Genomic DNA, 23,533 nt, shown 5'->3' on the forward strand with positions numbered 1-23,533 from the left:
GGTCGCGTTATATCAGGGTTGAGGTGTACTATATGAGATTTAAAGGAAGGATATACATGCTATACATTTGAAACTTGTTTACAATATATTTTTGGCTGAATGCCACCTATCTCTAAATACTCATAATACATGTTTTCATTTGGTTTCAGTGCAGTTATAGTGCATACAGACTTCCAGTTTGAAAATAAAATCTGTAGATAAATGTATGTAGATGTTCAACTGCTTACCATAAAATGGCTGCAGTTTTTGACCTAGGTACATATTTCCCCAAGTTCAAGAAGGATAATAAGCAACTGCAAAGACACTAACTCCCTTAACATGATTAAACTTACAGTGGTTTTCCTGTCAGGTTTGCATGAAGTCAAATTAATGCAAATTAACTCACTGTTTTAGTCTGTTTTTAGGTTGGACTATGTTATGCACTATTTTGCATTAGCTTATAATAATAAAACAGCTCCGAGGAGAGGTATTATTGAGAGAAGAGAGCTTGCATGAAGTTATTTGGTTATCAGAGACAGGAAACTGAGGCTGGGTACTGCAGCATGACCCCAGGCCACAAGGGGGCATGCAGGAGGTAGCTGGCCCTGCTACGAATAGTCCTACCGAAATAATACAATATGGATGGAATCAATAGTCTATAAATTAGTATAGACTCTAATAGAAAATTATTGCCTTCCTATAGTTTATCCATCCTAAAGAGTTTTATATTAGGCACATAATTCTTTATTAAATTTTACAGGCAAAAATCCTATAGAAGGGTTATCACTTTTTCTGTTGAATTCTGTAGGACTTTTTGTCTGGGTTCCTAGTCTCACATGTGTTGGTGGAAAAGCCTTCCCCACTGCCATTCCTTTTAGCTAGAAAAATTTTCCTGCATCTTTCTGTCTCATTTTAGAGCATATTTTCCCTTGGTACACTTTTTCCTCTCATTCTCTCACCGGCTACTTATTTTAAATCTGTGATTGGACTATTTAATTCGCTAGAGGGTTGACATAACATTTACTGGAAAGATCCTATATTAAATAGGGCCCTGATCCTGCAAACAATTTGATATAATATTTTGTATTTGTAATAATTATTTTTATTGCAGCAACACCTAGCTATCATGGTCTGATTGTGCTAGGCTCTGTACAAACACATGACAGAAAAATGGTCCCTGCACCATAGAGGTTATGGTCAATTAATATAATTGATATAGGCAGCACTATGCATCTCTCCTTTCACTGACTTCACTGAGACCCTGTGCAGATGTAGGGACTTGTCCACTGGAAGCTTTTACAGCATATGGATCTGATGTTGTATTGTATTCACTAGTATTCATTGTATACTAGTATTCATTGTATTCACTAGTTTTCTTTTTATTATACTAGTTTTTATCCTGTTTTGTATGGTAGGTAAAGCTTTGACATTCCTTCTGCTGCAACCACCAAGCCCCAAACTTCCTCCACACAGCACCATCCGCAGAACTGCCATTGATCTGATTGGGCGAGGTTTTACAGTATGGGAGCCTTACATGGATGTCTCCGCTGTATTAATGGGCCTTTTGGAGCTCTGTGCTGATGCTAAGAATCAACTTTCAAAGTATGTATTTAATCCAATAATTTTGTGTGTGTGTGTTCTGTTCTGTTCTGCTTTGTTGCACCAGTTAACACACATGAAAATACAGATATGACCATTGTATTTAACCGGGGGAGGAAGCCCCCTTGAGTTTGAGTAATTTGAAATCTGGCATTTGTACCAACAACACCAAAATTAAAATTACTGCTATACGACAGTTGACTTGTTTTTGTCGTCTCCGCTGGCTTTAGTGTGTAATCTCAGGCCTTAAAATTTAGATTGACATAGTTACAGCACTCATGGGTGTGAAGAAGGACATCCCTGAGCCCCAGAGCTAGGCCGACCTAACACCTGCTGTGGATGCAGCTAGGGTGACAGAAAAATGCTTTTGTTGATCTAGCTACTATCGCTCAAGGGAGTTCCTACTGCAAAGGGTAATCCCCTTCCATTGCTGTAATCTGCTCCATACTATGGGTTTATTGGAGGAGAGCTACAGGGCCATAGCGATGGTGCTGTCATGCCTCTAGTGTAGATACAGCCTCAGAAGGGGAAAGGCCTAGTCACATAGGGTATGTTCTTGTACTTGAAAAGCTAGTATTTTCCAAAAGCTTTTTTTTTTTTTGCTCCTTTTTTCAAAAACATATTTTTGTTGTGCAGCATTACATTTATACCGTGAGCTAATATCTTTTGGGTATTTTGGAAAATACATTTTAGAAAAAGCTGTTTGTTTTGTTTAGAAATACTGCTTATTACATGTAGGCACAATTATTTTCTGTGACCATCTAGATTTTTATACTTTCCTCAACTAAACTTGGTGTGCATGGGTAGCATCTCAGTAAATTGTGGATTTAATCATCCCTAAGAAATCATGAACTCATTAGACCACAAACTGTCTCCTGCGTCAAAAACCAGCTTGTTAAACTGACCTAAATAGGGATTTATACTGTAGACTGTCTTATAGTATACATCTTTTGTTCTGTGTGGCACATAATCCACTTTCTAAATTAATATTTGCAATCCATCAGATCAAAAAGAGATTTCTCTTGTAAAACTGCCAATTTGAGGTAAAATTCAAAATAAATATTTTTCACAATAAATTTTTTTTCAAAATAATAATGTATGGTATGTATGTATGTCCCATTGTAAAAAAAACACTAAATTTATATCTACACAACAACCCATGTTTAAAACTTTCTCAAAATATGTCTTCAAAACTGATTTGTAAAATGCTGCAAGAATTTCTTTTAAAAACTTGTATTAGTTTTTCTTTATTATAAGTAATTTCTCCTGAAAATACTTTAGTTCAATCCAATCCTGTAACTTTATTTGAAACTCACAAAACCAATGAAATGGATCCAGGTTCCTCTATCCTTCTCTAATCCTCTGGTGTTTGTTTGTCCTCAGGTACTGTGATGTATGGTGAATTAAATAACTAAATTTTGTTTCCATAACTTGAAATCCTGTGATTATGTTGATATCGGATAGTTTTTGTTTGTTGGTTTTTTTTAAGATTTCATAGGGATTCAGCTGGAACTGGTATAGTGGTGGCAATTGGTTATCTGGGTCCCTCTATTTCTGGTTTGTTCTGGTCAGGACACCTCTCAGGATCAGGCTAATGAAGGCTTGAGGTCCCAAGAAACAGTGGGGGTGACCGCCATGATGGTAAAGCTTGCTCTAGTAGCCTCCATCTGTCCTTTCGTTCTGTTCTTTTTGTGGTTGTTTTTCTTTTGTACTTTCCCAGAAAATCTTTCTTGTAAGGACCCAGAAATGGAGTGGTGGATGGAACAGCCATCCTCTCATTATTTTGTCCACCAATTAAGACTAATAGCCAACATACCGATTTTCGCTTATTAACTTCTGGCTCCCCACTTCCTAGTTTTTAACCAGCATAATTTCAATGCAGTCCTTGAATTATATCAACTTGGCTTTTTTGTCTAGCCTATTTCAGTTATTCTGTATCCCTTTTGTACCTTTTCCTATCAACATTTGTTATTGTAGGTTACTGTAACATCTTATGAACTTTTACCTACTTTTTACAGTTGAGCTCATGGTTCAGGTAATTTTATAGGCCAGTGAAGAACTAAAAGACCACTATGACCAGAAGCCAAGGAGGTGGAGCTCTCACAGGAAAGACATGGGAATGGTGTGGGAAGCAGACCAATCCTTTGTATTTGAGATCCCAGCTGCTGTTCTGCCTCATCTATGCTTGAAGCCTACAGAGAGGAGGTTTTGGCTGGGCAGATTATGGGAGAAGGGGAGCTTAAAATCATTGGGCAGGATCTGTGGCAGCTGCCACTGCATTTAAATGACCCAAAGTACTTCCTATCATTGTCTAGTCAAAGGATAAGGGGAAGGGTCGTGCCATTGCTTAGACTCTGGTGCAGCAGATTCTACTCAGTGGTCCCAATATTTCTACCACCCAGACAGATGCAGCCTATTTACTTCCAGGGTGCATGTGTTAATGAGTGAAAGGTTAGTAGAAGAGAGTATGAGGAGACAAGGTCTTTGTGGTGAGCTAGTACAAGCCCTGGGAGAGTGTTTATCAACAAGGAGGCAATTTTGAACGGAATCCTGAATGAATGATAAGCCAGTTGAGCTGTTTGAGGATGGAGGTATGCGGTTGGGCGTGTTTGTACGTATGAGAATGCAGGCAGCAGCATTGTGTTAGATCTAGGGTACTGGGGATTAGGGAAGCCATATAAAAAGTAATTGAAAGAAGAATGAGGATGTCAGTGGAGGTGGTTGTGATGGTTCTCGGGGTACAAAGGACTGTAACTCACATCCTTACCCCTCTGCCTCCAATGTGAGGGAGTCTTGCTTGTGGTAACTGGGTGCTAGCTCCCTAACACCACCAGCCTGTAAGCCACTCAAGCCACTCTGCTCCAGACTATGCCAGCCCTGTGTTTGCCTTGCAGGTTAGCAAGAGGTGCACCTCAGTCCCTGAGTCCCCTTGAAGCATTCCCCTGTGATATCCAACCGCAGACACTCGTTTCTCACAGAAATCCCAGGTCCTCTTACCAGTTTTACCTTAAACTGTCGCCCCTGTATAATACACAGCACTTGTAATGAAACAAAAGAAGGTTTATTTAAGAAAGAATAGAGATTACATGAGAAGAAAGAGAGAGTGATGGAAAGAAATGGTTACAATACAAAATAAGATAATGAAATGTGAATGAGGGCCTACAATTTATTATGTGACCACCTTATCTTATAAGTAGGTTTCCCCCCAGAAGTTCAGTCTGTTACAGAGCTGGCCGGCTTCGCAGGAAGCAAGATCTAATCATTCATGAAAAACACCTCTGCTCAATAAGATGTCTTTGTGAATGGATCCAGAGTGCTTCTCCCCACTCTAGTTATACTGAAACAGTCTTTTGTCTTTATTCATATCCAGGGTGATCCCCATCTGTTATAATGCTCCTTTTTTACCTCCAAGTGGTTTTGATTATTTGCAGTTGTCTTTGATAGTTTTCCATTGACTCTTCTGTGATGGGGCAATGATAGGCAGTTGAACCTTGCATTACATCACTGGCTAACCAGCAGAGGTGAAAGTAAGCTGGTATGGCATACTGGCAAGAGCCAGTACACCGTGCCGGACTGCACCAGCTTCAACGGCAGGAATTTAAAGGGCCCGGAGTGGCTGGAGCCCCGGGCCCTTTAATTTGCCCCGGGGACTCCCAGCCACCTCTGCAGCTGGGAGCCCTGGGTTGATTTAAAGGCCCTGGGGCTCCCAGCCACAGCCGGTGCCCCACAGCCTTTAAATCTTGAGAGGCCACGCCTCTTCCAGTTGAGGCCACACACCCCTCAGGACTCTGGCAGTACCGGTAAGTCCTGTAAGTTACTTTCACCCCTGCTAACCAGGGATACATGGCTATTCCCTCCTGTAGGACTAGGTAGTCACTGAGTAATATCACTGGTGATTCCTTTTAACTTAAAAAAAATATGAGCATAAACGTCAACATAGTTACATTATTCCTTAAATATTACCCATACACACAACATGCCATGATTATAAGCACTTATATGTTGCAAGCTTCCAAAAGAGACCTTACATGTTAACCTTAATTGACAAATACTCTTAGCCAGTGGTTCTCAAAGTAGGGCTGCCGCTTGTTCAGGGAAAGCCCCTGGCGGGCCAGGCCGGGTTGTTTACCTGCCGCATCTACAGGTTCGGCTGATCGCTGCTCCCACTGGCCACGGTTCTCTGCTCCAGGCCAATGGGGGCTGCAGGAAGTGGCGTGGGCCGAGAGACATGCTGGCAGCCCTTCCCGCAGACCCCATTGGCCTGGAGTGGCGAACCACGGCCAGTGGGAGCCGCAATTGGACAAACCTGTGGATGCGGCAGGTAAACAAACCGGCCCAGCCTGCCAGGGACTTTCCCTGAACAAGTGGCGGCCCTACTTTTAGAACCACTGCTCTAAGCAATGTATTTGATGTAGTGAGTTGTTTGCAAAGAATTGTTTGCTAAGGGGCCTATGTGTCACAGTGGTATAAGATGAATGTAGCAATGTGGGGAATGCATGAGGAGGTGAGAGATTCTGAATCTAAGATAAAGACAATGTTATGGAAGGTGAAGGCAAATTGAAGGTTTGTATCAAGGAAGGAATTTTGAGATGGAGCTATTATTTATTTGTTTGCAGTAGTACTCACAATATTTTGGATGCTATAAAAAAGATAAAATAATGCATGCTGAAAAGACAAAGCAGTGAGAATGGGTAGAGGAAAGCGTTACAACCAACAAAGAAGATAGTTTGTGATTGCTCAAACCCTGATACTATGAAGTTTTAATAATAGTGTGTGTGTGTGTGAGTTATGAAATATACAAAGATTATCCCGAATCACCCTACAGCCTTTCATCCAGCTAATCTTCTGTAGCAATCACATTAGAAATGGGTCATCCACAGGGATTTAAAGGAGGAGAGGGTCATCTCAGGAATATGGACCAAATATGATGCAACAGTGGAGATCATGGAGGTGTTTGTGAGAGAAGTGAGCATAATGTATAACAAGGCTAGAGTAATTGGCAGAGCAGAGGGGACAAAATTGCTATAAAAAGAGATAAGGGCAAAAATTGGGGAGGGGAAGAAATATTCAGGGCCTTGAAGTCAAAGATAAAAATCTTGATGCAATGGGAGAAGCAAAGAGAGTGGAGGCATTCAGAGAGGGAGTGGGGCCTTGGTCTTATTGACTGACAAGGAAGATAAGTTTGATGGCATCATTTTATGGGCAGGTGGGGTGCTGGTTCATATAATCATATGTCTTCTCCAGTACAACAAAAATTTCAATTCCTTGAAATAAACATAAACACATAAATATACTATTATGGTAAAATATATTCTAATATTTCACAGCTTAAACTATAATTTATAGAATTTATCTATGTCCTGCATCTCTTGCTTAATATCCAGTAAGTGCATCTCCAGGTCTTACTATTAGCATGTAGAGATTTAAATACTACAGAATTTGTCGATTTGATGTGCCACCTTTTGCCTTATGTCCTCTTGGAGCAACTGCAATTAACTAGAATCGGAATTCCTGACTACTTCAGGTTAACACATAGGATCCAATCCTGCCAAATGCATTTAAGTAACATTACTCACATGAGTAGGAGCATTCATCTGTATTTGCAGGATTCCCTGGCTTAGACAAAATGCTTGGATTCCATGTTGATGAGTGCAGTATGTAAACCTAGATAGATGACAGGAAAAAAAGCTTGTGGCATCTGCTCACACATAATGTGTCTCCTCTCTCCGCCCTCTCCTCCCCCTTACTCTACACACCATTGTAGTGTACATATACAACATCTGTTCATTTGATATTCTGAGTTTCTCAGTTTCTTTTTTAATACACTGCTACCCAACTATAACACGGTCATGGGGAGCCAAAAATCCCTACTGCGTTATAGCTGAAACCCCGTTATATCAGGGTAGGGGCAGCAGGGCTCCGGCGGTGATTTAAAGAGCTCCAGGCTCCAGCCGCTGCGGGTAGCCCCAGGTCCTTTAAATCGCCGGTGGAGCCCCACCGCCACAGCCCTGGGGTAGCAGTGGCAGGGCTCCAGCGGAATTTAAAGGGCCCGGGACTCCCCGCAGCAGCCAGAGCCCTGGACCCTTTAAAGCACCGCACGAGCCTCGCTGCCGCAGCCCTGGTGTAGTGGCGGCAGGGCTCCAGCGGTGATTTAAAGGGCCCGGGGCTCCCTGCAGCAGCCAGAGCCCTGGACCCTTTAAAGCGCCGTCAGAGCTCAGCTGATACCACGCTATATGCGAACCCATGTTATATCAGGTCACGTTATAGCGGGGTAGAGGTGTATGTATGGTTTGTGCAGGGTTGTTTCAATGATCACAGGCCAGATTCTACCATTTTTACGTGCACTGAGTAGTCCCTTACTCTTTAATTATCCCATTTGAAATAATTATGATAAAATATATAACTATGAAATGACTCATGAAATAAGGGTGGCCAAATCTGGACCTCTATGCTGGGGGGATGGGAAATTAGGTTCTTGTAATTTGATGTGCCTCTGTGTGTGTGTGTGTGTGTGTGTGTGTGTAATTATTTTTTATTAAGGCATTATATATATATAAAAAGATACACACGTACACATATACTTATACATACATATATAGATATAATTATTTATTGTTAAGGCATGATTTCAATATTATTTTATTACCCAGAGGCCTTTCTATCAGAAATATCAATTGTCATATGAATAATCTTTAGAAGGGTTTTGCAGAAATGGGCCTTTTTCTTTTTTACACTGTTAGTGTTTGTTGTCGTAAAATTAATTATTTTGTCTGAGATTTATCCTAAATATCTTTCCGAATAGATTTTAAATAAAATGTTTCTGTATCTCGTATATTTTTTCTTTATTTAGTTAAGTTTTATTAGATAATGCAAACTGTGTTATACAAAACAAATATGGGAAAAGAGAAATTCTATTGTATATTTATAATTAGTTAAGTAAATTACAGTTGATACAACAAGCAGCCAGAGTGGTCTGTTTGTGTATTAGATATAACTGAATTGTTACATTTCATATTGTCTGTGCTCTTTCCTGTCTAAAAACAAAATAATAATAATTAATAACTAATACTGGATAATATTAGTGGTTATACGTCAGCTGTCTATTGAGATAAGGTTAGTTTCCATTCATAGCTACATGAATCCTGTGAAATAAATAAATAAACCCCTAACTGTGACAAAATATCAGCTTCCTACTCTGGGAGAAATATGTAAATATTCATTTTATCCTCTAAATGGTATCTAGAATATTTTCAGAAGTGTCTGTATTGTAGTTCTTTTGCAACTACAAATTAAGGGTTATAGTATTTATTTGATACAAAAATCAGTGTTAAAAGAAATATAACTGCAAATGACCGTTAAATATCATTGACTCAAAATTAAGATATAATTACTGATATATCACTTGGAATAAAAACATTATTTTTTCTTTGTTTATTTTATATTTTAATGTATTGAAAGTTTAAACTTCAACTGCTCAGTATTTTAAATTCTGCTTATAAGGTGTGTTTCAGTAAAGTGTGTAGACCAGATCTACAGTTGCCATACACTGGCATAGCTTCAATGGAGCTTTGCTGATTTCCACCAAATGAGGATCTGGTCCTTAGGACCTTTGATCAGCATACCCAAATTATCAATTTTTAGTTTACAAGTTGTAAATACTAACTTGTATTTTTTAATATACATTTTATATTGAATGGAACAATTTCACACAAAAATATAGGCCTTTATCCTTGCAAATACTTTAATATTCAGCCTTAAGTGCTAAATGGTAAACTAGACTAACAATTGGGAAAAAATTTCACTACTACAAAAAGAATGTACAGTATTTTGAATTTTGCACTTTGACTAGCTAAGGATTTAAACTGAAAGGAACCTTCAGAAATTGAAAATACAAATGTCATAGATAAGTCAGCATCGTGTTACCATCCTAATTTAAGAATGAATATTACCATACTGTTGCTCATAAGAAATACAAGTGCAGGTCTTCTCTTCAGTAATTAGTATTTTTTATCATCTTATTGCTGATATCCATGGTATTCTGCTATCCATACAGCTGCAGGCCTTCTCTTCAATAATTGTTTTTTTTTCTATCATATTGCTGATACCATGAAGGTTTCTGGATATATTTTAAAACATGAGAGAGATGAGTACTGAAAAAACATTAATAAATGATTTGATGCATGCATTGTCTGCACAGTGCCTTGAAATTGCAGTATACTGTTTAACTTATAAACTGGTATTTATATATATTGTGAGATTATACATTTTTGATCATCATAAATAATATTGTATATATATCTTCAGATCACATGTCTGTGTTAACAAAAAATTAAATTATAAACAAATCTACCACAATATTTTAAAATGATTAGTTGATTTAACATTTAATTCTAAGTCCATTATTTGCAAAAATCTTAATGACAGTTGTTCATCTAGCTGTATAGTCCACTATGTCTTAGTGGTGTACCAAAAGAGAAAAAAGATTAAAAAAAAAATCATGGTGATAATATAAACCCTATAAAATAAAAAATGCACAGTATTTCAATTAGATATTTTAAAGGTACTCTTAATCTGTTTTTGTTAAATAATTGATTATCTAACCAGTAGAAATAACATTCCTAGAATATTAAACCACCACTGTATACTTTCACAATCTATGTTCTTTAGTATCAAAATGGAATTCATTCTTGTGTTACATTTTATATTTCACTTGCAGTTCTGCAAGACTGCTGCAGTATCAGTGGCTTGTAATCATTGTGAACTATTTAAGAAAATGTGGACAATAATGAACTCTGCAGGTCGCCTTGCTTCTATAAATGCATCTAATCATCATTCTGTGTCTGTCTTCAGATGACTAACTTCTTTCTGCATTGTTTATAGATAAATATTGATAGCTTATTGTATAGCATATTTTTAGACATCGGCCAAACAAATTTTAAAGAATGAGTGGGTTTGTACCATTTAACATGGAAAAATATGTGAATAAGATGAATAATTGTTGTCTGAACTTAGTTTGATTTTTAGAAGATAAAATGTAAATATTTTATGCCCTTTGGTCTGGTTTTAAAAATTTTCAGGTAAGGTATACTGTGTTTAAATGTAAACTTTTATATAAACTGAGCAAGTACAGTTATTCAGAAAGTAATTTTAGTCTTGCTATTACCTCCTTAGCTGTCATAAAGATTAGTATGGCTCTCTATACACAGAGCACAGAATAAATGAATGTATCAGCATGTAGCCTTGAGGAGCCCAATGCAATTTTCATCATGATAAATTGCATAATAAGCGAGAAAGTGTTTGCTTATTAATCCATAACAAGATTTAGATTGAAAATGGCCTGTTACATCCATGACAGGTACAGTACTGACTTCAGAAGGACTAAGATGGAAAGAAATGGAGCAACAATGTGTACAGGGGGTTAAGTATGCATCTTACCCTCCTGGTGCCCTGCTGAGCTGCCCCTTTTTGTGCCTGATTTACCGTGTACACAATAACAGTGCACAGCTGCCTTGCTTCTGTCTGGGATGTTAAGCACAGTTTTTGAAGGAGCTTTTATGTCAAGCTTGTGCTTTTAAAAAAAAATTCACTTCGCATTTATTGACAAAGAAAAAAACACATGCAGTGTTTATCTTCTTTGTTGCGCTGAATAAAATACATTTCTGAGCTGAGATGTGCTGCAGAGTTTTGGATAACTCGTCCACCCTTCTAGTCCAGCCCTCCTTCCCCCCCACCCCAACACACACATGCACACTAAAGATTACACTATTTTAACCATGCTGAGTGGAACTGCTCACTCATGAGGATTAAGAGTATTTTTCTAGAATTAATTAGGCTTTGATTTCTAGGCATAGAGGACTGTAGGGATTGTTGCTGTCCATAATTTTTCTTCTTTGAATTAAAAAACGCAGTTTGATTTGGATTACTTCTCAAATGTTGATAAAACATTACAAACATTGTATTGTTTTCAACGTGTGTATGTATAAACGGTACAAATAATTAAGTAGTCCCTTTTTAGTTTTAGTTGATCATGATTAGAGGAGTTTTTTTGTTCTATGGTGAAAATGCAGCATAAATTAAAGGGCCTGAATAGTTTGCAAATATAGGGCAATAGTTTTAGAATGTAACCTTTGTAGTTGATAGTTGGGGATTTAGAAAAAAGGAAGAACATGAGCTGTAGAACAGAGAAAGCTTCTAAAGATGCTTAGATGACTTTCCATCTATTTGGGCTACAAAAATACCTTTTAAACCTGGAAGTAGCAAGGGATCTGTCACCATTTCAATTATAAGCTTAGTTTTTTAAACCTTTAAATTCGCATTAAGCTGAAATTCAGACTAAAGATAGAGACATAGAATTATAAAATAGGAAGTACTGAGCTCCATCAGTACTCATGTATTAGGGGGTAGCCGTGTTAGTCTGTATCCACAAAAACAACAAGGAGTCCGGTGGCACCTTACAGACTAACAGATTTATTTGGGCATAAGCTTTTGTGGGTAAAAAACCTCACTTCTTCAGATGCAACAGAAGTGAGGTGTTTTACCCACGAAAGCTTATGCCCAAATAAATCTGTTAGTCTGTAAGGTGCCACTGAACTCCTTGTTGTTTTTATCAGTACTCATGCAATTCAGCATTCATGGGCAGTTGATCAGTGGGATATGCCCAGGTGACCTGTGTTCTCAACAGCCCAGGAAGGCAAAACAGTTCCAAGGTCCATGCTGTTATGCCATGTGGGAATGTTCATGCCTGACTCTTTATTCTGCCATCAAGTCAGCCCTGTTCATGTAAGCAAGAGACTGCTTTTTAAAAGAGTAAATTAAATTAGACTTTTCTTTACAATGTTGCAGAAATATAGGTCCCCCGGTTTCTTCCCATTCTCTTGTGTCATGGTGTCAGTCTGGCAGTGTAAGCCACAGTGACAGAAAATTGCTGGGTGTTGGCTTTTCCCTCAATCCCTTTTGTACAGCAGCATTTCGTCCTCTGAAAAGTATCTGTCTGACCTAACGGCTACAGGAGGAAAGGGACACAAAAGAAGCCACATGCTTCATCCTTAAAGCAGGGAAAGACCCAAAGCAAAATCACATCCTTGTAATTTCTCTTGCAGAAGGTTACTAGCCTGGTCATGGTTTCATGGCTGATAAAAGGTTGGAGGAGAACATGGCTTGGTGTTCCTCTGTGTTACTGACTGTCTGAGTGGAATCTGAGAGTTTAGGGGTTTGGTTTCCCTCTTGGTCACTCTTTTTATACAGAAATATGGAACAAAATAAACACTGTTTTTATACTGAAATTTCATGTTTTTAATCCTGTGCAGTTGACTAGGCTGTTTTAGAAATAATGGTAAACTACTGCACTGTTGAAGTTTGATAGCTGGCTGTTAGATAGGGGCATAGAGTAGTCTTCTGTAGGCTTGCGTCAATCTCAAAGAACTCGAGCAAATGGCTCAGAATAGGACTCTCTGGTGGTCTCTGACAAGATGAGCATGTGACAGGTTTGAGGGGGGTCGACAAAATCATCTCCAGTCTGCACGACAGGGGCCAGAGAGCTGCATAATCGAACATCATAGATACAGACTTCCCATGCCCTCAGTGTGTCTGACTGTGCATCAGGGTTCAGACTTCAGATTCATATGCGTAGCCATAGATGAGAATTGCAACAATATCATCTTCATCATCAGCGATGGACTACCAACATTAGATAGCGGCCAAACCAATTATTCATGCTGATGTAAAAACGCAGTAATCAAACTTTGCGTCTAACTTCACCTTACAAAAGCCAAGAAATTGAGAGTTATTCCCTTTTCCTTAATCCATCTGCCTCTTCTGTGTTACCCTAAAGTCTCTCTCTCCCTCTCGTTCTGTTCTTCATGTTACCTTCAAGTGCACTGTAGTCCTGAACATCCTTCTTTGCTTCTTTTTCTTTTGCAGAGCTGAGCTCCCCAAAGCTTCAAAAAGTTAACTGGAAATTAAAGTAAATTAAAGCTTCCAATGGCTGGATACTTGTTCATTTTTTTAATGTAAATCTCATCCTCTCAGATGGAGGAAATGCACATGTAAAATCTGTGTGTGTTCAAGAAGGCTCCATGTTCCCATGGGGAAGCATCTTTACTTTTAGTTGTAAAAAGCCTTCTCCTCCTGTGACCCAAAATTTAGATGCTTCTTCCCCACCTCCTGCCCCTGGATTTCACATCCTAAAAAATCCTATCTGGTAGCTCTGAGTAGGTGATTTTCTTCTCCCTCCTGCGAGATGAGGGCTCCACTTTCTCTTTGCCCCCCTCTTTGCTACTAATGTGTGTTGAGCCGATAAAACTCCATCCTGCATCATAGTACCTTCCCTTACACGCAGCCTTTTCACCTGTCTTCCCGGGTTCCTCAGGAGCTGGAGGGAACCCTTCAGTGTTCTTTCTCACCCTTGGGAGAAGGAGTGTTGTATTCTTGAGTTCCTCTCAAGTGCAAGTTTCCCTGGTTGATACCAGCACACTTCTATGATCAGTATTCCATTCGCTCATGCTTAAGACAAGGCAAAGTTCTGACCTATGGCATCTGACCAGCAGGAAAAAGGGACCAGCTTTACAACCCTACAGAAATCTGCCAGCAACAACCTTTAGGGTTGCAACCCACAGGTTAAGATCTGCTGTTGTCCAGTAACCCAACAGAGCCTTTGTTATGCTCCCAGCAACTAACTAAGGACTTGTGTTCTTTCAGTGTTGCTTGGTAAGAGCTTGCATTTGTGTCCTAAATCCCTACTGAAATAAATCTTGGCCTGATTTTTTGAAAATATTTGTTTTGTATAACACAGTTTGCATTATCTAATAAAACTTAACTAAATAAAGAAAAAATATACGAGATACAGAAACATTTTATTTATTGAAAATATGCATTTTTATTAGTATGCATCTGTGTATGAGGGATGAGTAGCCTTAGTCTGAATGCAGGATTATAACCCATGGACTCTGGCACAGCTCTGATACAGGCTTCCTCTGTGGCCTTGACAGAATTACTTAACTGCTCTGCCTCAGTTTCCCCATCTATAAAGTAAGAATAATAATGAAGTCCATCGGTTACTGGAGTATGTGAAGAACATGTAATGTCTGTAAAGACCCTGGAAAATGCAAGTGCCATATAAAGGCACTTATATATTTGCATCCAGTCACTCTGCATGATTGCATTGCCAGGATGAACAGGAAAAACAAGTATTGCAGCTACTGTCATGCAATTAGTCCTCCCAAAATGTTCCTGCCCATTCTTCCATGACACTGGCTCTCAGGGCACTGGCTCTGTCATCTGCCAACCCTCCCTTCTCCCAGAAGCATGAAGGCCGGAGATTAGCTGAAGCAATATCAGCTAGTCTCAGATCTACCTAGTTTCCACTACCACCACCACCGTGTCAGTGCAGGCCCAAGAGCATCCCAGACAAAACTGCTCTGCCATCCTTCATGCCTTTGTTCAGAACAGATCTTTCGTATGGCACTATGGTATTGGAGTAAGTAAGTTCAATGAAAAAATACTTATTGATACACCTTTAAAATGTAGTCTGCACTCCTGCAGAGCTGGCCTGCTAGGGCTTGCTGTAGCCAAGCATGGTTATTCTGGGGCAGAGTGCTGGTCCCTTACATTCCCTAAAGCTTGCAACAAATTTATAGTGGTCTCCTGCATAGGAACATGAGGCCAAGGGAATCTAATCTCTCCCCTCCCCTCTAGCATACCCACAATGAGCAGTCTCAACTTCAGCCACACAGACTCCTGTTATGTTTATTTTGGGGTACGGTGTAAATTTTGGGTTTGATTAGTTCCCACCGTATTCACCAGCTGTGTCCTTAGAAGCAGTTTCCCACAAGTTGGGAAGTCTCCCCTGTGGGAAAGCAGCTTTAAACTCCAGCTAGAGCTCCACAAGTCCCATCAGCGGATGCTGTGAGGGAGATGTGCTTTCTACGCGCTTGTGGGCTGTGTCAGCCATCATCTGGCCGCTGGCTTAGCAGCTCAAGTCTGCAGCTAAACCTCAACTCCAGGCAGACTTTCTGCCAATGGGACCCAGGCAATAAATCTTGACCCACTATATTAATGTATAGATATTTTCTATTTGGCTGGATGTTTCCCAGTTTGGGGGAGGCGGTTGGATTTATTCCTGTTTGTACCAGTTTGACTGAATTTTTAACATATGCTACACTTGCTAGCAGCCCTGAATAGGCGGCTTTTTTATTCATTGTATAAATTTAAATAAATAATATAAACAACATATTTGTACTCTGAATCAAATTTACTGAGGGGGGGGAGGGTAAAAATAGAGTAGTTTGAGCTCCCTTAGTGCCACCGGCAATAGATAGGCATGTGTTGTGGTAGGATGGGTCAGTATCAGTTTTGTAAAACTCCATCAATAGCTTGTCTGCACTATGGTTTACACAAATGACTGTTTAAGGTGTGATCGAAATGCGTATCTGGCTGGGACAGTACACATGTACTAATCTTAAGGATGTGGAAAGAATGAAATTCCCCTATAAAAGAATAAATCTGGATATAAGAGACAAGGTGCTTCCTTGCGAATGCTAGGTTTGAATCTGCCTTTGTTTTTTTTCTGTGGTCTTGGTGCAATATGCCTGTTCCATCACGCACAGCTTTAGCTCTGAAAGAAGACATACAGACCAGCTGCGGGAGGGGGTTAATCTCTGGCCACATACTACCACAGCTGAGTGTTGTAAATGAATTAACAAGAAACCTGTTGCTTTTCAGGAAAATGCATGCCTTACCAAACACTGAGAGGGAAAAATATTCCTGACAGAAACATGTGAATCCTTGCTGAACTATGCTTCTGAAGTTTTCAATGAATACACATAGGGACCAGACCAGGGTTACTAGATAACAACATTAGGATTAGATTGTTAATCTAGTTTTTAATATGCTTTCATCACTCAGTAGTCTGCAAAAATGCCAAAATGATTTTTAGTTTTATTCAAAGAGCTATCACAAATAAAAGGTAACAGGGACATCGATATAGTGCTATTTTGAGAAGTACGTTAATTGTTATAGTCATTATTTTATTGTGTATGTTGATGAAATAAGAGAAGATGAGGTGAATAAAAATGATGAGCAAGATCGTATGTATTTTTGTTGAATCTAATGCTTATCATTTATCCATGTATTGCTGCTACATAGTTTGACAGTGGCTCAAATAGCTCACTTGTCAGAGAAAGCTTTAATCGATGCTTGGCTGGTCTTTCATACTTTTTCATATGTAAGTTACAAGTGTGCAATCCTGTTATATCATAGATTTACCATACACAAAAATCTAAAATAAAAAAACTTCATTGTTACCATCAAAGTTGTTAAGTGCAGTTCAAGAGGAGCTTTGTACCACTGAACATTTTTTCTGGAAAATGAAAAACAAATGGAAATAACTAAGAATATGAAACAATTTTGACACCAGTCTTGGCACTCACTTCCTGCACAAAACATGAGAGAGAACGCTCAGTAACTAAAGCACGTACTTTTACAGATGAAAAAATAGTTCCAATAATTTTTTTAAACCCACTAAAATATTCCTAAAGTTAGGGCATATACTTAGTGTTGTGGAATAAAGGTTTAAATGGCACTCGTGTATTTGTGGCTTTGTCACTTATAAGTAATTGGCCATCCCAAACTCATGCCAACTGCTTTTATACCACAGTTCATAGCTTATATTCCGTATAAAACATGAGCAGAAGAGAGAATTAAACAGGATAGATTTTTTTTTAAATCTTACTTTTCTTGGAAATATTTGACCTAAGCATAGTTCAAAAAGAGAGATCTTCTCTTCATTGAGAAAATAACATTTCACGTTGTTTGTATCCTTTTTTCCACTTTTGTTCACACATTCTCTTGTTAGGCTGTTGAGAGGTATACTTCATCCCTTCCTCCCTGTCTCTCAAAATGTACATTTACTCCAAGCCCCCTTCCCAGTTATACTTATTTAAAGACCAGAATTGAGAAACATGTTATCTGGTCCAGAAACATTTTTAACTGTGCTATAAATACCGCTTTGAAGAATTAGAAATCATTCCTTCTTTTAGCCTGGTATATCAGAAGATATCAGACATTAACATCCCTACTCAGACATTATTGGGATGGGGCCAAACAAGTTGATAGACTAAGTTGCATATTTTTTGGAGCTTGAGCAAAGGTTTTGATGCCTTCTTTCCTGTCATTTTGAGGCTTGTGGAGTTGGACTCTACCTAGGATTTGCATATTATGTACAATCAGATAACATGTTATATATTACCGTTTTTTTTAAAACAAGTCTTAAAATTCTTAACATTTCTAAATGTGTGTCTTTGGTAAGATGTGACATGAATAAAATCTAAATGATGTGAGAGTTAATGGAATTGTTTGGGATGATCTTCGGCATTCTCTCATTTGCAGTCAGAGCGAACAGCAATAATGAGCCATATCCTGCCCGCTAATAAGGGAGCTTTGTGCCACTCCAGCAGGATGTAGGGGATGAAAGGGACATGGCCGGGCTGTGACTGTACTGAGAGATTCTCTGCTATGAAACAGCTCCACAGAAGACAATTGCGGCTGTATATAGTTTAGAGTAGTCTTGAGGCTGCTCTAACTTACTTGAGGCTGCTCTAAAGGCTGAACCGGCCCCCAGCAACCCCAGAGATCAGAAAAGCGCAATGGTGGATGTCAGCTACCTTTACCACCTCACCAATCAGCTGCACTGATGGAGTTCTGGCACAGTTACAATCCGACCCAGAGTCTCTAAATGCATGTATGTTATGTTAAGGATTTAGAAAGAAGGTTTTTTTGTTAATCAGTTATAATGACATTAGTTGTGTAAAATGATTGCAATCATAACTCAATTGGAGCCCTTACTCATGTGAGTAATCTGATTGAAAGCAGTGTGACTGCTCACATGAGTACAGGCTGCAGGCTTGGGCCTCTGGTTGTATTTCCAAAGAGACACTGTGATAATTTTGTATTGCTTTATAATAAGTTAATTGAATATTTTAATGAGCCATGACTTAACATATTGAGGTTGTCCTCAGCACTAAGTATTTAGAATCAAATCGTGTATAATTTAAATTACAGATGAAGCTTGATAAAATTACTTAATTGGGCCTGGACAGATTTAAATTAATATATTTTTATCTCCTATGCATCTCTTAAAGTGCTAACGCATCCGAAATCACATTGCTAGAGGAGAAAGCTGTAGAATTCACCTCTTCTTATGTAACAGAAATCATCTCTTGTTCTCAATGTGCACTTAAATGACACTTACTTTAATGAAAAATCGTAGTTTTATTAACACTTGGCATTCGTATATATGTATAATGCAAATTAGGAACAACAGCTAAGATGTAAATTTTTTAAGGCGGAGAAGTTGTTCTAAAAATCAGTCACCAGCCAGTCAGTGCTGCTCATTTGCATATGCTCTGAAAAAGCAATCTTGCCTTAATGTGTGTTGAACTTCTGCCACGCCTGTGATGTTCATAAATAGGGATTGCTGATAGGTGAGTCTGTCTTTGTCTTAATAGCACTTGCAGTATTTTAAAACAAAGTGATTCATTCAACACAGGAAACCAAATTGAATGAATTCAGTATTTTCAATGCCTCTAGAAGCTCTTTCTTCCCCTTCTCCCAACTAGTTAAAAGTGCTTAGCCAAACTGAATAGTAATACTACAAAAGCTGTATTTTCAAGCTACTTCTAAACTTTTGCTAAACAATAAAATATAAAAATACTTCATATGACATTCTTTATTTGCCTTGTCCCAGGTTTTGTGATACGTATTCAGTACTACAGCTAGATAATTTGTTAACAAGGCCTTTTTACCACTTTGGACAGATGCACATACTGTTTTCAATCTTCATGGTTAATTATTCGATTTTGTATTTGATGCCAGAACACCCTGACTCCTAATCACTGCTCATTGTTGGAAGTCCATTATATTCTAACTGTTTGAGTGCTCCCGTTGACCTTGAACTGACATTATAAGCTGTGTCTAATCTTTTCACTCTATATTTCTAATGCCTCTTTTCTTTTTTCCCCTCTTTGTCTGATCCCTGTTTAGCATCACAATGGGGCTGCCTCTGAGTCCAGCAGCTGACTCCGCCCGCTCTGCACGACATGCTCTCTCACTCATTGCCACTGCCAGACCACCCGCCTTCATAACAACTATCGCCAAGGAGGTGAGAAAAACTTCAATGTTCACTGAACTGCACTTTCAAAAGAATAATGATCTCAGCGTGCAACAAACTTTTTGGTTGGTTTTTATATTAATGCTTTTCAGCTCCAGTATTAGCAGACAGAAATAAAAAATAGTCAAATCTCCTTTACCACCGCCCCACAATTTAGCTTTTTTGGGGAAACAAAATGGGTTATCATTTTTAAATATTTGGTGGTATGCAACACACACATTATGCAGCGATATCTTGATAACTGATACACCAGGACACTTGATGAGTTGAAATTGTGTCCTGATGTACTGGGTGTGTAACCTTTCAATTCATATATAGAGCGGTGGGCAAAATCCCAAAGGACTTACTAGGTTTTTTTCTTAGCCTTTACCTAGGCAATGCAAATACTGCATAATTCAGGACTGAATGGATACTGAGCATTGCTTTCGGGATTTGGTCCAGCAGACATACATTATTGGATGAAATAATTTGGTGTTTTAAGGAGCAAATTCTGCTCTCATTTTTCTCCTTCTGTTGCCCAAGCTACTCAGGTTCAGGGATTTTTCCTTTTCTCATTTTTCTGTTGGGGAAGGGAGTCTAACACTTGTTCCTTTGGGGGGAAATAGGAAGGTGCTCTTGGGAAGGTGTCTTTCATCATCCCACCCATCTTTGGTGCTGGGTGTTTCTTCTGGGGCCTCTCCAATCTAGTCCTAGGTTCTTCGGGCATAGCATAGAAGCTAGGATCCCCTTTCTACCCCAGTCATCCTCCCATCTCCTTAGTGCATCTGATTTTAGAAGCAGCTGCAGCCTCTGCAGGTCCTGCACCATGCTGATTATGTGTGATTGTACCTAAACATCGGGTTGGCAAAAGAAGACTGGCAAGGAGGTACACAGTGAAGGGCCTTCAAATGTCCAAAATAACATTTGGTGTTATATATCATTTTTAAGTCCAAGATGGGCCATTTATTCACCCTGACCCTCCCTTTTTGTGAAAGTGAGGATCAGTAAAGAAAGTGGACAAACATTTTAAGGAGTGTATGCAGAATAATAATTAAAACACATTCAAAGGCTTCATACAAAGGCCACGGTCAAGCTAGAAGGGCATAGCAAGTGAGGTCCCACAGGGATCAGTTTTGGGTCCAATTCGGTTCAGTATCTTCATCAATGATTTAGATAATGGAATAGAGAGTACACTTATAATGTTTGTAGATAATACCAAGCTGGGAAGGGTTGCAAGTGCTTTGGAGGATAGGATTAACATTCAAAATGAGCTGGACAAACTGGAGAAATGGTCTGAAGTAAATAGGATGAAATTCAATAAGGACAAATGCAAAGTACACCATTTAGGAAGGAACAATCAGTTGCACACATACAAAATGGGAAATGCCTGTTGTCACGGAGTTCCTGGGCGATGCTCTGCAACTGCTCCCCCTCAAAGCCAGTCATCCCCTGCACCCCCATTTCTCAGTCAGATGCTACTCTTAGCCAGCCAGTAAAACAGAGGTTTATTTAGATGACAGGAACACAGTCCAAAACAGGTCTTGCCGGTACAGACAACAGGACCCCTTTAGTTAGGTCCATCTGGGGCCCCCAGGGAGGTCACAGCCCCGTTGGGAAGCCCAAACCCCGTCGGAGTGCCCCTCTCCATTTCCCAGCCAACTTCAAACTGAAAACTCCCCCCAGCCTCTCACTCAGCCTCCCCTTGGCTCCTCCCCCAGCCTTTGTGTCCTTTGTTCAGTGTCCAGGGCAGAGGTGTCACCTGGCCTTCAACCCCCGTCCTGGGTTCTCTGGTTACATGCTCAGGTATGCTCCCTTCCCCAAGGCAGGCAGTCCCAACTCCCCTGAAACATCCCCAGGTCAATACTTCCCACTCAGCATTCACATAACACAGCCAGAATATTTCCACTTCATCACACCTGTCTAGGAAGGAGTATTGCGGAAAGGGATCGGGGGGGTCATAGTGGGTCACAAGCTAAATCTGAGTCAACAGTGTAATGCTGTTGCAAAATCATTCTGGGATGTATTAGCAGGAGTGTTATAAGCAAGACACAAGAAGTAATTCTTCCGCTCAACTCCGCTCTGATTAGGCCTCAACTGGAGTATTGTGTCCAGTTCTGGGCACCACATTTCAGGAAAGATGTGGACAAATTGGAGAGAGTCCAGAGAAGAGCGACAAAAATGATTAAAGGTCTAGAAAACATGACCTATGAGGGAAGATTGAAAAAATTGGGTTTGTTTAGTCTGGAAAAGAGAAGACTGAGAGGGGACATAACAACAGTTTTCAAGTATGTAAAAGGTTGTTACAAGGAGGAAGGGGAAAATGTGTTTTTCTTAACCTCTGAAGATAGGACAAAAAGTTTCCCACTGTCAGGGTGGTTAAACATTGGCATAAATGTGGAATCTCCATCATTGGAGATTTTTAAGAGCAGGTTAGACAAACACCTGTCAGGGATGGTCTAGATAATACTTAGTCCTGCCATGAGTGCAGGGGACTGGAGAAGATGACCTCTCGAGGTCTCTTGCAGTTCTATGATTCTATGGTTCAAATGAGTTCTGCAAAATACAAATGTTCTTAATGTAATATTTTAGTCCAAATGTTGAACATTTGTCCTTAAATCTCAAACAAAAACTGTTTCTTTTCTGTATATTTCACAAATAATATTTTTTGATTGGTCATCAGATGTCTTCATTCCTAGTGAATGACGTGGAAAAATGTAATTTTGCATAATTAATATGTAATTTGTAATTCTCCTGGTTTCTTCCCTCAGACTAGTGACAGTACCTCCGTCTTCATCCATGCTCAATCTTAGACAGTGGGCTAATTATTCCACTGTGCCAGCCAAGTCAAAGGTGCAGGCCCAGAATTAGGTGTGATTAGCAAACAGAAATAATCACCATCCCTGCCTCTTTACTTAACCTCCTTAATTGGCTTTATGTACCCATTGAAGAAGAGATGTGACAATTTAGAACTGCAGTAGCCCATATAAACACTTGGACTCCTCTCACCGCTGCTAGAGACCGTAGACATGTTGGAACCTGATCTGGTATTAAGAAACCAACATGGAAAGCTCATGCTAAGTATAGTTGAAATATATGTGGACAACAGTAGTTAAATATATAATCCTATTCTTTTTGTAGGTGCATAGACACACTGCGCTGGCAGCAAACACTCAGTCTCAACAGAATATTCACACCACAGCTCTTGCTCGGGCTAAAGGAGAGATCCTAAGAGTCATCGAAATACTAATAGATAAAATGCCCACAGATGTTGTGGATCTTCTTGTAGAGGTAAGAATATGCTGTAATATCTGTATATCATAGTTTTGAATAAATCAATGAATAATACATTGCACATAAACTCAGTTGTAAATTGTAAAGTGCCATCTACTTTTACAGCACCATGGAACATACGTTATTTTTTAAAATAACACATCTGAGGCCATAAGACTCTGTCCCTGTCTCAAAGGGCTTAAAAACGTAGCAGAAAACAAACATACAAATGACTGCGTATGGTGCAACAAAAGCAAGATCAGTGAGCAGTGATGTTTAGCACACCTTGTTCTAATATTTCCCTTTATCTGTTTTTAGGTAAATTCTTTTTTAAGGGGAGGACTTGGGCTGAGAAGTAACGTATTTTCAGGAGGCCCTTGAAAAGGGTTAAGTGGGTGCATTGAAGACTGGGTTGCAGAGAGTGTTTCTGACATGAGGGCTACATAAAAGGATGTATGGAGATGGATAAAATGGAATAGTTAATCCTGGGCAAAGTTTGGGCAAAGTGAAGGTGCCAAGGGTTGAAGAGACCAGACCAGAGAA

At 39.3% G+C, this 23,533-nt stretch overlaps 1 protein-coding gene across 5 annotated transcripts in view; it reads left to right on the forward strand.

The window, feature by feature from the left end:
* Window positions 1–23,533, forward strand: part of WDR7 (WD repeat domain 7) — a 359,332-nt gene that overhangs the window by 263,294 nt on the left and 72,505 nt on the right. For all 5 annotated transcript variants that reach the window (XR_005600425.1, XM_039544674.1, XM_039544673.1 and 2 more), the window contains 3 exons: window positions 1,395–1,581; window positions 19,615–19,732; window positions 22,859–23,008. Coding sequence is in view for 4 of the 5 variants with exons in the window: in XM_039544674.1 (XP_039400608.1) it covers window positions 1,395–1,581; window positions 19,615–19,732; window positions 22,859–23,008 (455 nt within the window). In the remaining variant the exon portion in view is untranslated. The remainder of the gene's footprint in view (window positions 1–1,394; window positions 1,582–19,614; window positions 19,733–22,858; window positions 23,009–23,533) is intronic.

The sequence above is a fragment of the Mauremys reevesii genome, linkage group 6, assembly GCF_016161935.1.
Source record: "Mauremys reevesii isolate NIE-2019 linkage group 6, ASM1616193v1, whole genome shotgun sequence".
Classification (NCBI taxonomy): domain Eukaryota; kingdom Metazoa; phylum Chordata; order Testudines; family Geoemydidae; genus Mauremys; species Mauremys reevesii.